Source organism: Manduca sexta, chromosome 21 (genome assembly GCF_014839805.1).
Source record: "Manduca sexta isolate Smith_Timp_Sample1 chromosome 21, JHU_Msex_v1.0, whole genome shotgun sequence".
Taxonomy (NCBI): Eukaryota; Metazoa; Arthropoda; class Insecta; order Lepidoptera; family Sphingidae; genus Manduca; species Manduca sexta.
The window spans coordinates 6540579-6557966 of record NC_051135.1 but is presented as its reverse complement, the minus strand read 5'-3'; the positions used below and the strand labels follow the sequence as shown (position 1 = coordinate 6557966).

Here is a 17388-nt window from a genome sequence, read left to right as displayed (position 1 = left end):
GAACACTGCAAATTGTGCGTTTCACTTAACCATGCAATGGCTGTATATATTATAATTCTTTGGTTATCCTTAGAAAAATTGCCCATCCATTGTTTTTGACAATCGATAGTCATAGTTGCCAAATGAATAGTTTTTCCTCAAATTTAGAGTATTTTATCGCCATCGGGCACTCTTGTGGGTAAGAAATTGGCCCATATAGAGTGGAAAAACACTGTATATTACTAGTGTTAAGTATTTTTTAGATGGTAAATCGGAGACATTTTTGTTCGTGCACCCATACTATATTGGATCCGATGTTTTTTTTTCGAAAATGCCATACTTTGGTGGTATTACACAATAGTCATCTGGCACTACTGTTGGCAGATGGAAGACGGGCTCAATAGAATTGTCTCCAGAGCCGTAATAAATAAAAAATAAGTGTCAATACTGTCAAACTTCTATTGATTGCGTTGTTTTATTATTTGTTAGCAGAGAAATGGATATTTTGAAAGCAGAAATTGCTAGAAAACGAAAACTTTTAGAAGAAAAGAATATCTTAGTAAGTATAGATTTGATTAATGTTATAAAAAGATTGTAACATTGTTGACATTGAACTTCTTTCGTAGGACCCATCAAATAAAAAGAAATATTTCAAAAGAGGTGAACTTCTAGCTAAGGAACAAGAAGAATACTTCAAGAAATATGGACCACGGAATCAAGAAGAAGAGGGCACGAAACAGGACATCAAAGATGAAAAAGGTAAAATATATTTATTCTTGTAGTTGGTAATACTTATAGATTTTGGTCTTACATTGCATTGCTTGTGGAACATTATAACTTAGTTTCCAAATAGTTATCAATATGTAAAAATTTCTTTATGAATAAAAAATCCAGTTAGTAATTTTTGTGAGTTGTATTTTATGATAATATTTTACATTAAACCTGAGCATTTGCAACTAAGTTTTGCATAGAATAGCTGATCACCAATTTTTATACCTTCTTATGAGGCATTCTTATACATAAAGTGAATAAATCATTATTAAGATAAAAAAAAATCTATTCCATACATACTGAAATTGCATATAAAAATTATTTCCAGTGGACACAAAACAAGATAACAAAGAAATGGAACATACGGAAACTGTATCACTGCCCAGAACAGAGGTTGTAAAGAGATTGAGAGAGCGAGGTCACCCAATATTACTGTTTGGTGAAAATGAATTGCAGTCATTTAAAAGATTGCGAAGAATAGAAATCCAAGAACCTGAAGCTAATAGAGTAAGAATATTTAATTTTTCAACTTAAGAATATTTCTAGTACTTAGTCTATTAGTGATAAACTATGTATTAATACTATTTTTATTTCTTATGTAAGAGACATAAATGTTTTACTTCAGTTAAATAATTTTACAAACTAATACATAATATTTTTGATTATTATGAAAAATGGCTTGACCTTGTGTATTAATTTAAAGTTGTGCTGTTTTAGGGATTAAGAAATGATTTCCAAGAAGCTATGGAAAAAGTGGATGAAGCTTATTTAAATGAAATACTGGCACTAGGAACTCAGGTAAATATCAAAATATATTGAACATTTTGTGTATTGACAAAAATAATTCAAGAATAAATTTTTAGTTGAGAAAGTAATTTATTCCTTTGGACTATCAGAAAAATAACTTAGAGCTACTGACATTTAATTTTCCAAAATTATTCATTAAATAAAAACTAAGAATAAGAGTTATTATATCTTTGAAATATAATATTAATAACGCAGTGGACCTACAGTAATTTGTGCTTCCTATAAACTGACAAACCTGTGTCAGAGATCTTTGTGAATGCATGTTTATGTAGTATGCTTAGGTATAATCTAACTCTTTTCTATAAGTAATGTAATTTGTCAGATTACAAGATACTCCTTTCCAAAAAAGTTCTGAACTATAAGAGGTCAGTGGTATTATTGTCCTACTCATTCGACAATCTGAGACTGTCTTGAAGACAATACCTACTCGATTAATATTTTTAATTTCAGAGTGAAAGTGAGAATACACTTAAGGAAGATGCACTTGATGACTCAGTCACCTACGAGTTTATACAAGAAATGGCAAAAACAATTGGCCAAGGTGACAGAAATCATGACATGAATGTCATCATGACACTGTTGCAGGTAATGTTGTATTTATTTTAGATAATTAACCTTGTGTTAACTACATCATTAATATTGCAATTATATAACTTACAGAGCATCTACTAATAGTTATAATTTTGGAAAGTAATCTATCTATACATATTACAAAATCATGTCCCATTTTCTATCTGTCTGTATGTTATTGATTTTCTCATAATCTACTGAACAGATTTATATGAAATTTTGGATGGAGATAGTTTAAGACCCTGGAAAGGTTATAGGCTACTTTCTAGCCCGGGAAAATATATAGCGGGACTTTTAACCTGAAAAACTCCGTCACGCGGGCGAAGCCGTAAGCAAAACCTAGTAAAAAATAACAATAAATTGTCTGCTTTTCAGTTTCTTCTAAAACTTTGGGGACAGCAACTTAACTCAGCAACAGGTGCAGAGAAAACAGCCATCAAACATAAGATGACCAGGGCAACATTTACACAAACTCAAGTATACCTTAAGCCATTGATGAGGAAATTAAAAAAGAAAAACTTGCCTGAAGACATCTGTGACAGCCTAACGGATATTACCAGACATTTGCTTGATAGAAATTATATTATGGTTAGTTATTACAAAATTTACCAAACCTCTAATATCTTGACAGTATAAAATTAATTACTTATAGATTTTTTTATTTCATAAACAGGCAAGCAATTGAACAGCTTATCCGTGCCCTAGCACGAATTTGTGCATTATAGTATATGTTTAATTATGATTTTTATTAAGCGAATTTTTGTTTGCGAATTTAAACAGCACCCTATGGGCGAAATAAAATATGGCAATATTTTAGTTCGCTCAATGAATATTGGGCGCGTGTAAATTATGGAGCTTTAGAGTAGTTAAGATAAAATGTATGGGAGTAACACAAATCTCTTTTTTAACATATAGTATTGTCTAATGCCTGTAGTGAAGTTACTTTATCCTGCAGTTGCTATGAAGCACCCATTAATTTAAATAATATATTGTTATAAAAATTTTAGGCCAGCGATGCGTATCTTCAAATGGCAATTGGTAACGCGCCATGGCCGATTGGTGTTACCATGGTTGGTATCCACGCACGTACTGGACGTGAGAAGATCTTCTCAAAAAACGTCGCTCATGTCATGAATGATGAAACTCAAAGAAAATATATTCAAGCATTGAAACGGCTGATGACAAAATGTCAAGAATACTTCCCGACGGACCCATCAAGATGTGTGGAATACAGTACAATTAGATAATAAATTAATTTTTTTTTCTCTAGTTTCTTTTTTATTAGACCCAATAATTCACCGAATTAGTATTCTTTTGCACCTTCTAAGCTGATGAAATAATATGGGATGAGTATCTTCAAGGTCACATTTTAGCAACTTATTCTGTCTGTAAAAACTTATCTAATTATTTTTCTTATGTAGAAGCGATGTTGTATTATTGGGGTTTCATTTGATACAATATAGGAAAATGGTTACAATCTGAATTCCATATAAAAAATATATCACTGACCGTAGTCGTAGAACCACTGTATCTAAAGTTATGAGGATTCAACTTTGCTGCCATGGTATTCAGTAAAAAAAAAAGTCTAAAAATACCAATTAATGTTTTGTATTTGAAAAATCTTTAGGCAGTATGTTCGAATGACCTCTGGAAGAATAGAAATAAAAAAAGTAAAATGACATTTACCTAACCTATAAAATTAACGCAAATTGTAAACAAACAAAAATGATCCGTGAATATTTACTGAAATTTCATTTCCACGATTGTATTAACATTTTATCAGAAACGGATAATCTTGGTTATTATAGTATTAAAATAGAGTAAGTACTTTGAAGTGTAAAGTTAGGAAATAATCTTCAAATAGTTGCTTTACGTGTTTGTCTTTATTTTCAGTTTTTTAAAACTATTTGAAACGTACCCTGACGTTGGAGATAAAGTACTTTGTAGCCCTGTAGAAAGTTTACCAATCTGTGATAATGATATAATCAAGGTTCAGCAGAATATTTTAGAAAATATAGAGTATAAAGAAATTACATCGAAATTAGTTAATTGTCATTTAAAAAGGAACGTTCATGCAAGGTTTTTCGGTCTACCCGTTTGCCCTGAATTGCACAGGACTATATTTCCTAAGAATGTGGATTTGGGATGCTTTTTGAAAGTAACTGGTTAGTATACCTATTGAGTAATAAGTAGTAAAGTAAGACGAAACACTTTATAAGCTCCATAACTATATAGATGAACAAGTATTGTTATATGTGCATGTAAAGTGTGTGTGTGTGTGTACAATTACAATGTACAGTCAGCCACAAAAGTAGCTGAATAATTTCAAAATTTCAAATCATCTACATATAAACTTTTGTCTCCATAAACAATTGTCTTTTCTTCACTAAAATATATATTTTAAATATTTTGGCCTTACTTTATTCTATAGGAATTTAAAAAAATATTTAGATTGAAATTAATGGCCGACTGTAAATTTTTGACTGTCATATTTTAATAAGTCTACAAATGAATAAAGTTCCAAATACAAAATAATATTTCAGGTACAGTAGTCCGAGTGACTCAATCAAAAATGTTAGAATACCAACGGAAGTATGTTTGCATGAAGTGCAAATATGAAAACTGTGTTGAAGCAGAATTTAAGAACAGGTACATACTAAAGGCTCCTTCCAAATGTGGTAATGAAAACCCCAAATGCAGATGTTCAACATTCACACAAGTACAATTGGTGTCACGAGAATACTGTAAGGATTATCAAGAAATGAAAATACAGGTACAATTTTGTCACCAACATCGTCATTATATTTAGCCACAGTTAACCTTGTATTTATCAAAGGCTTGGCATAAACATTTCCAGATAGATTGATTGGCAGCGGTCTGCATTTTGTGATGATAAATTTATTTCTTCTTAAATTATATATTTTTAATAAATTCAGTTGATTGTGGTTGTCCATAACAGTTGTCATGGCTTGTTACCCCAATTTATAAAAAATAATGACTATGTATTTAAAGCTATTATTATTTATTTAATTTCATCTTTTGTTCTGTTAATTATAAGCATTCAACAATACAACTGAAAACAAAATTAAAAATTTTAGGAGCAAGTAAACAAATTAAGTATTGGTTCAATCCCTGGATCTTTGTGGGTAGTGTTAGAAGATGATCTGGTTGATTGTTGCAAGCCTGGAGATGATGTAATAATTTGGTATGTTATTATTATTTAAGTAAGGTAGTGTTAGGTTCCGTTATGATCTTACATCCAAAAGCTTATTCTAAGTAAAATCTGTTTAGAGAATAAAACAATAAATTGTATACAAAGATTACGTACCTATACATTTCCAACTATCTCTTATATTCAGTGCAATTATAATAAAGTTAAAATAATGTTTACACTCTCTGCTCACCGTTTTTACAGTGGAGCGGTTCGACGCCGTTGGAGACCGTCAGTTCAGAACAAGAAATCTGAAGTGGAGTTAGTTTTGCAAGCCAATTACATTGAAGTGTGTAACGCACAACAATCAGAAGTGGTATCTAAAGCACCCGATGTTAAGGAATGCTTTAATGATTTCTGGTCGAAGTATGAATCATGTCCTTTAAAAGGAAGAGATCAAATTTTAAAATCAGTGTGTCCTCAGGTTGGGCGTTATTATTTTTTTATATGTAGAAATGTTGAAAAGAGCTTGCTCATCTTGTGGTGAATGCAATAACTAGCCGGAGAGTGAAAACTAAGTACAAAGCACTGTAATGTACCGCAAGCATCATTCTAAAATGTAAAGTTATACAATATTCATTAACTATAGACGCTATAATTTTATCACACAGCATAACAGTGCTTAAAAGTTGCAACCTTCTAGGTAATGATAAGTGATGATACCTATCCAGGTGGACTCAAAGTACAAAATACTTCGACTTCGACATTACCATCTAATAAAACTTAAAATTGTATTTACACATATAATAATTACACATCATACAGCTTACAGAATAATCGGTAGATTCATATATTTGGTTGCAGGTGTATGGTTTACATTTGGTAAAGTTGGCAGTTTTGCTCACCGTTATAACTGGGGCAAACCATGTTGAAGAGGATGCTAATAAAAAATCGGCACAAGATGACCAACATTCAACCAGAGTTAGAGGACAATGTCATCTTTTATTGGTTGGTGATCCAGGTATATTCATGTTGTATGCTGTGTTTTCATTTTTCCTGGACTTTATTGTCTAGATTTATTTATTTAAAAGACATTATAAAAGAATAAAAAATTCTTAAATTATTTACTAGATTCCGTAACTTTATATTGGTTTTATAAACCGGAAAGTAACTTTGTCTGTCTTGACAGATTTTATTGAAATTTGATGAGGAGTATTTGGAGGACACACCATAAGGAAGGACATAGACTATTTTTTTCCTAGAAAAGTATATAGCGAGAATTTTCTTTCGGTAAACGTTTTCACACGGGCGGAGTCACGAGCATAAGCTAGTAAGAATTATAAGAAAGTAAGATGAAATCAAGTAATTAACTTATATTTTAATGAAATGTGCCCTCTGTAAGCTTAAGCAGGCATCACCATTGACTCAAAACAATCGATAAGGTTGCTGAAAAGTAAACTATAATGGATCACAATGAAAACATTTTGTCTTAGGTACTGGGAAATCGCAGCTGCTTCGTGCGGGCGCGGACTTGACAGCGCGTTCTGTGTTCACTTCTGGAGCCGGCAGCACGCGAGCTGGACTCACTTGCGCGGCTTTAAGGGTAAGCAGATATAATTTGAAGATTTATTTAAGGACACATCATACGAAATATAGATAATATCTTCAGTTAATTTATCTCGCTTGCAGTGGCCTAATTAACCTTTTATGCATCAACTTGGTCTTGCTCTGGTTAACTGCTGACACCTAGTTCGGGACTGCCAACTCCAATGTAGAGTCGGCAAAACATACCTTTTCAACCATGTTTCAGTAATCATTTTACAAACAGCTTCTGCGGAATCGAATAGTGGGTATGTTATAATTAATTATTATATTATTTTTAAGGAAGAAGGTGAATGGCAACTAGAAGCGGGCGCTCTGGTCCTCTCTGACGGCGGCGTGTGTTGTATAGACGAGATATCGCAGCTCCGCGAACACGACCGCACCGCCATACACGAAGCTATGGAGCAGCAGACAATCTCTATCGCTAAGGTAAGATTACTCTTTTAACTAATTTAATTATTATTAAAGCACCCTACGTGATTATCAGTTGCGACGGGTTTTTAGTATGAATTCTGCCGGACCACCATCGCGAACTTGTCAAATAGGTAAGCACTACGATGAAATAAAATAGTATGCGTATGCGTCGACTTCTATTTGAAAAATATACTCTTCCCACTCGTGATTACACTGCATTAGCCGATAAGCACATTCTAGACTAAATATAATGTCAGAGACACAATGACATTAAGATCATAAGTGGCGGAATTTCAAAGAATGGAAAATACAAAAACTTACTATTCTCTATAGAATAAGATAAATAATAATTCGATAATGCCATTTCAGGCTTATAATACAATAGGGACGAGACAATAAACCCTCAAGATATAAATTTGAAACCAGTCTTCTCTAACTATTTTGCATTATTTTACACACAGGCTGGCATTGTATGTAAACTGAACACGCGTTGCGCCATCATTGCGGCGTGCAATCCTAAAGGACACTACGATACCGATCAGCCGCTTAGCGTCAACGTATCACTTGGGACTCCATTGTTGAGTAGGTAAATACAATATAATTTAATATGAATTATTGTTGTCATGGTCGTTGGTATTCAAAAATGTTTTACACAAAGATCAAGTCATTTGTTTGTTGTCTTCATTCCAAGATCAATGTAAATTTATGTAAACTAAGAATTGTTAAAAATATTTGAACCCTTGAATTATGTGGTTTTTGTTCATTTTATAGAGGGTAGTTATTAAAAATTGATTATATTATATATAATTTTACTTCTCAGGTTCGATCTAATATTCATCCTACTTGATTCAAAAAACAAAGTCTGGGATAAACTGGTGTCATCTTACATATTATTTGGTGACACCAGTCCTAATGAATCAAAGAAGACATGGAATCTGGAAAAGTTACAAGTATGTGCAATTCAACTTCTCTAACATTTAAGGTTCAATTTTGTCAGTTTTAAATTAACTTTAATCACTCTTTCAGATGTATATAAGCTTTGTAGGGCCACAAACTACGAAAATGACAAAATCAGCAAACACAATCCTGCAGTCATATTATATGGTTCAAAGGAAATCTGAACATCGAGACCCTTCTCGAACTACTGTGCGAATGTTGGATAGTCTCGTCAGGTAAGGAATTTGTGTAATTAAGATCCAGTCGGAGTTCCATTTGGAGGACATAGTCCATATTTTATGACACCTGATACAATTTATGGCTAGTTTAAAATAAATGCGAAATTGGCACTGAATACAAAAGCAAATAAATAAAAAGACAGAAAAAAACAATTTAAAAATGAACCATAGTAAAAAGAAGAAACAACAAACATACATTATATGACTGAACACAGAGCATCATTGCTATAATGAGACAAATACCATTGGCAAAATGTTGCAGTTATTGCACTTCTGTCAACTCCTTTAGTGTTTATAATCTCACCCGCTCTTATCCCTAACTGCATGCTGTGCTTAATAATTCTCTTTGTCATTGCAGATTATCACAAGCTCATTGTCGGCTTATGTACCGGAACACGATATTACCTATGGATGCCATTACCGCAGTGACACTCGTAGATTTATCAATGCAAGACTGCACTCTATCTGACACTGTTGATGCTCTACATTCTACATTTCAGAAGTACCCAGATTATGGATATCTATGTACAGCTAAGAAACTCCTAACTCAACTAAATTTGTATGAAATATGGCATGAGGAGTTACTGTATTACGGTCAGCTGTTACAAGTTGATCATAAGACATTAGAGCACGACATTGATAGAGGTATAAATAGATTATTTGCGAAGTATGACGATGTTTCTGATGATAATATAATTTTATCCGCCTCATTAGTGACTAGTTCGTACTTTGATAAGAACAAAGTAAAACAAGATGGCAATGAAGATAAAGCAGAAAATAAAGAGAATTCAGAAAATTCTCAGGAAGATGAAAATAAAATACGGGTTAATGACAAATTAGCCAAAACTTTAAAGAAACATGCAACTTTAAATAAAGTCGATAGGAATCCACCACCAGCACAAAGAAACCAGAAAAAACGGCAACGAAAGGAAGTTACCGTGAATACATCAAATATAAAGGTCAATATTAATAAGAGGTCTAAAACCGTTAAAACAACTTGTACAGAAGACCCTTTAGAAAGTGATAATGATTTTGACGAGCGATCAATTTTAAAAGCAGTGCCGAGTGTAAATGATGTCTTTGCGGAATTAAATATTGATTTTAAATTTGAGGCTAATTCCGAAGTGAATTCTACGAATGGTGAAAATACGAATATCAATGAACCAAGTACTTCAGGAATAAAAGGAAAGTCTAAAAATATTGATGAATGTGTTCAAAATATTCATAGTCCAGTTAAAGAATGTAAAACTGTAAAAAACAATCATGAAAAAGAAATAACACTAACTGATAAAGAAGGAGCAAATTTGTCAAAAACTGTAAGTAAGTTAATGGAATTTCAATATGTTGAGAAACACGATTTAAGTAAATATGAAGAAAAAGTGACACACAAGGCAAATTCAAATAGTGATGTAGTAAAATTAAAAGACAAAAGTGATAGTACAAGTTCCACAATAAACCAAAAATCTACACAAAATTCACAAATATCTATGTTCGAAAGTTCAGATTGTGATATTGATCTTGATATTTGATAGACTAATGGTATTTGAATAAAATCATGTTTTATAAATTGTTATATTTTTATTTTGGCTCCTATTTACAAACCTCAATAACTTAACAATTTATACACTAAACTTGATTGGAATCAATAATCTGTAACAGATAGACCATTTAATTCATCTTACTTTGTTCTAACAGTGTATTTTTAATAGTGTGTATCTTGTCACAAATAATGCATTTCAAGCAGTTTATGAGTCATTTTCACTAATTCTGCCTTTATATGGATCTTCATCATAGTTTTCTATGAGAAGGTTTTTGAACCTTCTCGCTGTTATTGCTATATTTTCTTCCTTGGGTACTACATTTATGACTTCAACTCGGGAAATATACAAGTGTTCAGGATTATTAGGGCTTACCATTTTTATTACATCTACTTCATCACCGGGCCTAACCTGCAAATATGTATTATTTTTAAGTATAATAAATGATTCATTTCAAAAGATTTTATACATAAAAATACATTTATGAATCTAGTATGCTTTTTAAACTACTCACAGTAGCACTTTTCTTGCTCAGTTTTTTGCCATTTATTCTTATTTTACATTCGTAGAATGATTGTTCTATTTTACTGAAAATGAAAATCACGAATTAGCAATGTCAAGCTATCCACTAATCTCCTTACTTAATATTAAAGGCCACAACACTAGGCTCTATGCCTGTATCTCTGTGACTAAGAAGGGTTTACAAAATATATCTATGAGACAACAGGGCTAAATGTGAAATATTATGAGCACAATAATTCTTCAAAATTTACAAGCTTGTTATTCATATTATTGACTTCTTGCTTGGTAAGGTATCAAACTTTACAGTTTTATATTCTGTGATTTTTTATATATCAACTTTATTTGTATTAAGCAACCATTAGCATACAATTTATCCCATTTAATTATAAAAATAAATTGTAGTGACACACTGTATCTATTTCACAGAATTTTTGAGAGTCAAGTGAAAGATTAAAAAGAGCATTAAGAACAATAATAAGTACCCCTAATCCCCACAAAATTAAGAATCTAAATATAGGCTTGATAAGAAGCAAGAATCTTATTTGTATACATACTTACTTCCTCGCTATACCTAGGCCTGATTTCAAGATGACGTCTGCTCTCATGGATGTTGTGCTGAATTTAACGACTTTTGAATCCTTTGTTAGTGATGTGTCATCATCATCAAATTTATCATCTTCATCATCAGAGTCATATTTGGCCTGGAAATATAATGTATAAAAATGTATTATGATTTTAAATTTGTCTATTGTTCAGTTAAATTAGTAGTATTAACATTGTGGTTGTTTTTTAAGCTTTACTATTTATTTTACATTTTTAAGGCAGTTTTAATTTCTCTATAAAAGCTCACTAGTATACAGCTAAGTTAATATTGTAAATAAACATGCTAGTGGAACAACTTTAGAGGTAACTAAAAGAGAATTTGATTGAAATTTAAAATATTATGATTTGTGTATTAAAGATGTAAGCTTAGAAACCTTCGGCTAAAAGATTAAAAAGTTGGATATTTGGATTTCAAAAATAATATAAATCACAGGCACTGTTAGTATTTAACTTTTATTTATTCTGTAAACAAATAAAAACCTATATAAGTAACTCAAAAAAGACAAACCTTTTTAGATTTAAGACGAATACTATTATAAAACACTTTTACTGGATCACAATTTCCTTTCGTAGAGGTTATGTTTATATTTTTATTGGCTATATTACACAAAGTTCTTAAAGTTATTTCCCGTTGTAGATTTCGGAGACCTAAAATAGGGATACACATTCTTCTACATAAACTCATTTTATGGAGTAAATTATGTTGAGAATATTTTTTATTATCTTTTCAGCGTTACAAAAACTATTGCAACCCTAATATACTGTAACCCTTCGTAGTGTATCTCTTTTTAGTTGAGTATTTTATTTGGAGAGTAAAAGAGATGGCATTTGTTTGATGTTTGAAAACTGCGTCAAGGTTACCTACGTCAAAGTTAATGTCAAATCAATGACAATAATAGTTTCACGCAGAATATATTATTACAAATCTCTAGAGGCTGCGAAATTAAGTAGGAACATAACAAAGCCATTTTTGTTTTTCAAAAATATAGGTAAATACCGTAAGTGTTTGTTAACGGTTATCGAAATTAAATTATTTTATTTAACAATCTATGTCCAATGAATTCTTCGGGATATGGAGTATGGACCGCGAGTTCCTGGGTTTAATTCTCGGTTCGGGCAGCATGTTGTATGGTATTTCCATTTTTGTAACACAATTTGTTCAGGACTCAGGGTGGAATATCTCGGAGAGAGTTACTTAACGTCCATCAGAAAGGTGGTCGAGTAGGTACTCGGGTACTTTTTACTGCAACATGTAACATTGGCAAGGGGAAATTAAGTATATTATCTTTTAATTGATTTTATTAGCAAGTTTTTGTACACTTAGAGCCAAATTAAATGTAGTAGGTACACGCCTGGGTGATAAATTTATTTGCCTTATTTGAAAATCTCTCATAACATAAGAAACAAATTGAACGTACAAACTTATGATGCACAACCAAAGAATTCTGTCACTACACCGCTGAGGGATCGAATTATTAATAATAAACGCACCTACCTATATTTATAACCACACCACTGTCTGGCCTCACGGTGCGGCCCGATCTTTGACTGTCGATAAAAAAATAAACAATGCACTCCATGCTCACATCACTTTGGTCTAATAATAAATGCCGTGTGTGAATGACGATCATGTATAGCCCTATCGTAAATTCATAATCATAACCGTTTACAGATCACCAGACGGACGATGTGGGAGCAAACACCGCACTTCGGTTTGTTTACGACATTTGGTTCACATCAAACCCGAACTGGGTTTACGTTATACGTTCGTGGTCAAAATAAATGTCTACCCTTTGGAAACGGCGCTTACCTTCGTCGGTATTAAAAACATAATAAATTAAAACAATATAATAACTGCCTATACGCACCTACATAATACATAATATTATATAGAAAGTAAAACATTGCCTAAAAAAAAATTTGGTAAGTCTTATGAAAGCACAAATATTTCGGCTTGGAAAAGATTTGGTATTTGCGGGAATTACTTACCAGGATTAAAATATCCAATGCTGTAGAACTCAGTATTTCAGAGAAGTCGTTAGTGAAAACTGGGAATCGTTGTGTCATTCAGGTTCGGTGGCTAGAGATAATGACAAATAAAGGCCTTCTTCTGTGAGTGCGTGATCCTGAAAATGTCGCCAGGGTTCCGAGTGTAATTGATATTGCAAACGAACATGGAACATTAAGTTATTGAGCAGCATAAAGCATTTTCGCTTTAATAACGAATGTTTTATGAAATAGGTTTTTGCTGTAGGTAATTAATATCTATTTATGACTTAAGGATTTTACCTCACAATTTAAAATTAAAACTTTAAAAACTCTAAAATAAATTAAGAGCTTATTTAAATTTTAGATAGATTGTAGATACTGGCAGTTTTGCCTTCAAATACAAATGTATATACTGTCATTTAAATTGGCAACAGAGTATCAGATAACAGTAAGTTACGCGAGAAAACAGATCATGTTGACAATGATGTTCAGAGAGCGGCTTCAGGCTCCCCCAGCCCGTGGGAGCCCACTTCACTCAAGTGCACAAGTTTATCTTTAGCGTGTTTGGGCTCGGAGTCAGATGTTTGTATGGGGGTTACAATGTTTTATTTGATAATAAAATATAATTACGAAGCGATAATATTTTTAGTTTATTCACTAAAAATGACCAGGTTATAGAATAAAATACATCCAGTTTATTATTCATATTTGTTTGTATCTTGTGTTCTTTTAGGTGTCCAAAAACAAATACACGTAAATTAGTCACGTTAGAAAAAGTTTACTTAATATCATTATTATAAATGTTCCTCTTAACTTGATGATTTCTTATAAAGTACTCTTTGTTAGTCCTCTAATTTTAGGGTCTATGAGTCCCACGACCTGACGCCTCAATGCGGGCTTGCCTCTTTTATCTTTGGCATGGCGTCGACGAGGCGCACCATAGTAAACACCTTACTGATACGAGAGGACGTTTTCCTGTCTCCGACTATTTTATCATGCATTTTGCATGTCCGTTTCATTGAGACCAATATAAAACCTTTTTATAGCCTTGTATTGACGTGAACAGTCATAAATTCTTCGATTTATATATATTTTATTATTTCTTATTTATCAGGGGTACCTACGTTTTTTAGTTGAATAAAGTATCTTGTTTATTCGTAAAACCTTATCATAGTGCCTTTTAATACTCTGATCTTACTTATACGACTTAGAGTAGAGTCTTGGAGGGTAGAGTAGTAAATTTGCTATCACTTTTTTTGGAATAATGTAAATTTACGTTCATGAATGAGGCAACCTGTCAAGTGCATCCAAATTCCTTTTTTCAATACTTGCTACAAATGTAGTAAGAAATTCTAACAGAAAGGTGGGTAGTTTTATATTTTGGCATTATAATACAGAATCTCTACGCCATAATTTGCATACTTTATTTAATCTATTGGCTGAGATACAAAAATATTACCGGATCGTCATAATTCTTAAATTGAAAAACCCTTTGACGGGTTAAAATTATAGGCTATTAAGAACAACAATCACGGCCGCATCGAATCCAAAACACACCCCATCACACGTCAGAGAGAACTTAAAAATAAAACTTAGTTCAAGGCAATAATTAAGGCCCCGAAAAAAACGACGCGCTTATATTTTTAAAAACTATCTATTCAACATTTATAAAACATATTAAAGAAAACAAAAATTATCATATTTCTACATTAAATTATTTTCACTTTTGTAGTTTTAATTTTTTTATAATGTGGATATTTATTCGATAAATTCAAAATGAAAATGCCACTATAATCGATGTATTTCTCCATGCATTTCCTCCTAAAATTCACATAAATTAAATTTGTAACCGATTCTATTAGATAGATTGTTTATTAAGGAATGTTTTGGTATTTTAAAATTTTCTAAAAACCCTCAAATTGATTTTTTAAAGAGATTATCAGTAAATCTTTGCATATTTTCACCAGTAACTCGTCGCTAAGTATGGATTGAATTGTCCAAGGCCGTTTGCTGGGGTAGGGGCCTTAAGGCGGCCGTCTAACAGGCGGTATACCAGACCACACTTTATCACATTATACACGGGTTGTCTCTTAGCAACATGTGGACACATGTCCCGCATTCGTAACGAACTTTTTATTTTAGTATTACGATTATGTTTACGGCGAGTTCAAAGGGGTTTTTAATTTGACACAGTTTATAGCTTTGTCTCCACTTTCCGACATCCGTAGATGGAAGATGTTGGTGGACTATTAATTCAAAGACAAAGCCAGAGATGCTTTAATGCTACTGGATAAACATCAAGTGTGAGCTATAAAATGAATTTCTATTGTGGATTCGTTCATCGGCTTCCATTTCTACGGAAGCGGGTTGTATTTCAAAATATTTTACGTCTGTAGCTATTTTTGAAGTTTTGTTCTCCATATGGTAAGCAACATTAAACTAGTTCCTTTACATTTATGTTTTATTTTTAAATGATAAATACAGTACCAATGCGTTCAATAAAATAAATATGTTGATAAAATATTAATAGCCATATAACGTTTGACTACTCTATATTAAATTTAAAACATGCACGTATACAACGTCAGGTCTCTATGTCTATAAGCCATTTAAGATTTCCAATACGATAAACTAACAATAAGAAATATAACGTATGCTTGACTTTATAGTCTTTTAAATCATAAACAATCGGTATTCAAACCATAGGTAGCTTCTGTACTCGAACTGGTGTGTGGAAGTTCGAACATTCTTTATTTTATGTTTCGTTTACTATAATTCCTTTAATAACTCATAGAACAATGGTTACCTGTGTTAATGGCTTTTATACATACGACGAAGGTAGCTGTAGTATAATAAATGAATTGTATATTGTAAGGTTACTATTTATTATTGTTCTCAAAAAATATTACTTATATATTTAGTCATTTCGTGGATGGTATTTCTAGGGATCTATGCACTATATTATTATTGTTACATATACCTAATTAAGATTTAAGTTACTTACTAAAATCATGTTCATAAAACTCTCATATAGTTTATGACAAAATAACGTGCACTTTACCTATTATTAAAACTTCTGTAAGTGCAGTTACTCATATTTGGTAGAGTCCTCGGGATCAATAATATAATTGGTTATTATACAAAAATAATCTCGTGTAAAATGTACTAATGTTAGACTACCAGCTAATTACAAAAAAAGGCATTTTGTCCAAATGTAAAACTAAAAACAGTCGCCTCTACACCAATGGCGACCAAAAAAATCAATGACAAAACTCACACCTATTCCTTACAAAAACAAATTGAAAACTCAACACCTTTAAGGAACAGAATCTCGTGTTCACACGCCACGGGCCAACGGGAGCGAGAAATTGAATTCTTATTTGACGGCCATGTCGTTCATCATAGGTGACACCCCATCACGTCCATCCTTTGTGCATCTATGATACTTTGACAGCCCGGTAAAGCATTTAATGGGATTGGGGAATAATTGGAATCAATTTGTTAGAGTATTTATAAGGAAAGTAGCGGTCAGGAAGAACTTCTTTATTGAGTTTTGGATTAAGAATGTAGGCGATATTATGTGGTCAATTTTTTTTATTTAATATGATATTGGGTAAAAATATTAAAAAATGTAGAGATATAAGCGATGAAAACAGTACGTTACCTCGACAGGCTACGAATAAATCGTTTATACATTTGCATGAATAAAGATATTATTAAAAAAAAGTCTTTATTGTAGCTTCTTGTCCAATGTATGTTAAAAATCAATTAATATATTTTATTTTAAAAGTAGTACCTAGGAATATTGTGTATATTTTAGCATCAGCTCTACATGTATAAAGCTCAAAGAAAAAAACAAATGAATGGATTCTCCGTGTATGCCAAGGCCGATGTATCGTAAACTATAGTAAATAGGCATAAACGTATTCGTAAACATAAATGATTAAGATCACCCACATCCAGCTGATTGAATGAAGATTAAGCCCAGATATTGATAACATGCACAGCCAAACGAATTAACAGATAAAACTTAATGACAATATTAAACTGACTCGGCCATTAATTACACCAATTTGGAGTTTTATAACTGTGGAGACTAAGATGGGTGTCTTAATATTTTTCGTGTGGATTTACGAGTGGCCCACATGGTCCCCGGGGGTATATTAACTGCCTCACTAATGTAAGTTTTACGAGTAATTTCACGGTTATTCATTCCCTCTCCACATGGGGCTATCGGTTGCCTTCCATGTTTTGCTGTGCAAGTTTT

The 17388-nt window shown here is 32.2% G+C and overlaps 3 protein-coding genes across 3 annotated transcripts; 2 read left to right on the top strand and 1 right to left on the bottom strand.

Annotated features, from left to right (window-relative positions):
• Positions 1 to 419: 419 nt before the first annotated feature.
• Positions 420 to 3396, top strand: LOC119190032 (pre-mRNA-splicing factor 18). Its single transcript, XM_037441021.1, has 7 exons — positions 420 to 538; positions 606 to 738; positions 1079 to 1257; positions 1468 to 1548; positions 2008 to 2142; positions 2503 to 2715; positions 3135 to 3396. The coding sequence occupies exons 1-7, from the start codon at positions 476 to 478 to the stop codon at positions 3372 to 3374; spliced, it is 1044 nt and encodes a 347-aa protein (XP_037296918.1). The 5' UTR covers positions 420 to 475; the 3' UTR covers positions 3375 to 3396.
• Positions 3397 to 3813: 417 nt separating this feature from the next.
• Positions 3814 to 8244, top strand: LOC115444342 (DNA helicase MCM9). Its single transcript, XM_037441020.1, has 10 exons — positions 3814 to 3947; positions 4021 to 4292; positions 4671 to 4900; positions 5226 to 5332; positions 5543 to 5762; positions 6143 to 6299; positions 6772 to 6881; positions 7163 to 7309; positions 7756 to 7876; positions 8115 to 8244. Exons 1-10 carry the CDS (start codon positions 3853 to 3855, stop codon positions 8123 to 8125), a joined length of 1470 nt encoding a protein of 489 aa, XP_037296917.1. The 5' UTR covers positions 3814 to 3852; the 3' UTR covers positions 8126 to 8244.
• A 1783-nt stretch (positions 8245 to 10027) lies between these two features.
• Positions 10028 to 11908, bottom strand: LOC115444635 (mitochondrial transcription rescue factor 1). Its single transcript, XM_030170492.2, has 4 exons — positions 11641 to 11908; positions 11088 to 11230; positions 10522 to 10594; positions 10028 to 10418 (listed from the first exon to the last, which is right to left on the bottom strand). The coding sequence occupies exons 1-4, from the start codon at positions 11815 to 11817 to the stop codon at positions 10215 to 10217; spliced, it is 597 nt and encodes a 198-aa protein (XP_030026352.2). The 5' UTR covers positions 11818 to 11908; the 3' UTR covers positions 10028 to 10214.
• Between the last annotated feature and the right edge of the window lie 5480 nt (positions 11909 to 17388).